The sequence below is a fragment of the Echinops telfairi genome, unplaced genomic scaffold (assembly GCF_000313985.2).
Source record: "Echinops telfairi isolate 266 unplaced genomic scaffold, ASM31398v2 ScPeMD7_7475;HRSCAF=8513, whole genome shotgun sequence".
Taxonomy (NCBI): Eukaryota; Metazoa; Chordata; class Mammalia; order Afrosoricida; family Tenrecidae; genus Echinops; species Echinops telfairi.
In genome coordinates, this window is record NW_022111379.1 from 9,999,207 (window position 1) to 10,000,885 (window position 1,679).

General features: G+C 51.0%; 1 protein-coding gene across 1 annotated transcript in view; it reads left to right on the top strand.

Annotated features, from left to right (window-relative positions):
* The first annotated feature begins 33 nt into the window (after nt 1-33).
* PPCDC (phosphopantothenoylcysteine decarboxylase) overlaps nt 34-1,679 on the top strand; it is a 27,528-nt gene continuing 25,882 nt past the window's right edge. The window contains exon 1 of the mRNA XM_004712042.2: nt 34-265. Within this exon, the coding sequence (XP_004712099.2) occupies nt 109-265 (157 nt within the window). The 5' untranslated portion in view covers nt 34-108. The remainder of the gene's footprint in view (nt 266-1,679) is intronic.

Below are 1,679 nucleotides of genomic sequence, written 5' to 3' on the forward strand. Positions count from 1 at the left end.
GTGTGTGTGTGTGTGTGTGTGTGTGTGTGTGTGTGTGTGTGATCGGTGGGATCTCGCTTCCTCACTGCGCGCGAACGATGACTGCTTCGGTTACTAACCGGTGGCGTCATGGTGACTCCTTGGCCTGCTAACTGCAAAGCCAGCGGTTCGAAAACCACCAGCCGCTCCGCAGGAGAGAGACGGCGCTTTCTACACCCGTGGGAAGTTCTATCCGGTCCCGGAAGGTCGCTGGGAGTCGGAATTGACGGCAGCGAGGACCCCAAAGGTTGGAGGTTCAAGTCCACCCAGAAGTGACTCGCAACAAAACGAAAACAACCTTCCAATCTGGCTCGGGCAACACGGCCACCGAGCCCAGTTCTGTTCTGACAGGAATCAGGATCGACTCCACGGGCAAGGGTTTCACTGCCTACCGGCTTCTGGGCTTTTGTTTAATTATCGCAGGGCGCCGTCCAGAAAGGATTAGGGGCGGACTGCTCCTCGTGCAAACTGCATTTTAGAAGCTGCTAAAATCGAGAAAGCCCCGGGTTATTGCTAGAATCATCCCTTAAAAAGCGCTGGCTGGCGTTGAAAAGGGTGAGGTCAAGTTTTGTCAGAAAAGAATTCCTGCTGACCTTGGGGTCCCGTGCCCCTATTGGACAGGAGAGAGATGCCCAACTCAGGAAGTGCTGGGTGTCTTGGGCCCAGGGGAGGTGGCCGGGAGGCGCACTGATGCTTCTGTTAGGGAGTCATTCAGACTCACAAGGACCCCACATAGTTTCCAGGACTGCATGTTTGTGGGAGCAGACTGCCTCTTCTTCCCCTGTGTCTGGTACCGGGTTTTGAACACACAACCTTGTGGTTAGCAACCGAAGGCATATTGTAGATAAGTATGTGCGAGGGGCCTTCACGAAACATTCCAATGTTTTTAATCCCATTTCCTACAGATTCATCGCCCCCTCCCCCGCCTCATATCACATACATGTGTGTGGATTATATATCTCTGTCTTGTAAATTATTTTCATTTTCTTATGTCTGTCTGGAGAGGAGGATGCTTACATGGTCTTGCTGGTCTGAAAAGAACCGTTTCAGCAGAATACCAGGGCTTGAGTTCGCTCTCGGGAGATCTTTTTCTATGCTTACAAGTGGGTGGCAGGTAGGGGTTTAAAGTGTCACTCTGGCCACCCCACTCATGACCATCGTTGGATGCAGATCCGTCATGACCCTGCAGGACAGGTTAGACCTGGCCCAGTGTGTTTCCTGAGACGAATTGTTTTCAGGAGGAGAAAGCCCTGTCTTTCTCCTGAGGAGAGGAGCTGGCTGGTGGTTTTGAACTGCTGGCCTTGCAGTTAGCAGTTGAGGGTCTACCCGCTGTGTCACTAGGGCTCCTGGTCAGTGCTTTTGGACTTGGGGATTTGTTTTTGAGTGGTGGGAGGTGAAGCTAAAGCACAAACTAATGGTGAGCAGCTAGGCTAAAGGTATCAGGCTCTATCCTGGCAGCAGTAGGCCCCAGTTTGGAATCTTACTACCTGTTTGCAGGAGTTTGGGTGGTGTAGTGGTTACACATGGGTTTCTAGCCACAATGTCAGCAGTTCAAAACCACCAGCAGCTGCTCCTAGGGAGAAAGATGAGGCTTTTTACTCTCAGAAAGAGTTACCGTCTTTTAAAAAATAATAATTTTATTGGGGTCTCTTACAACATTA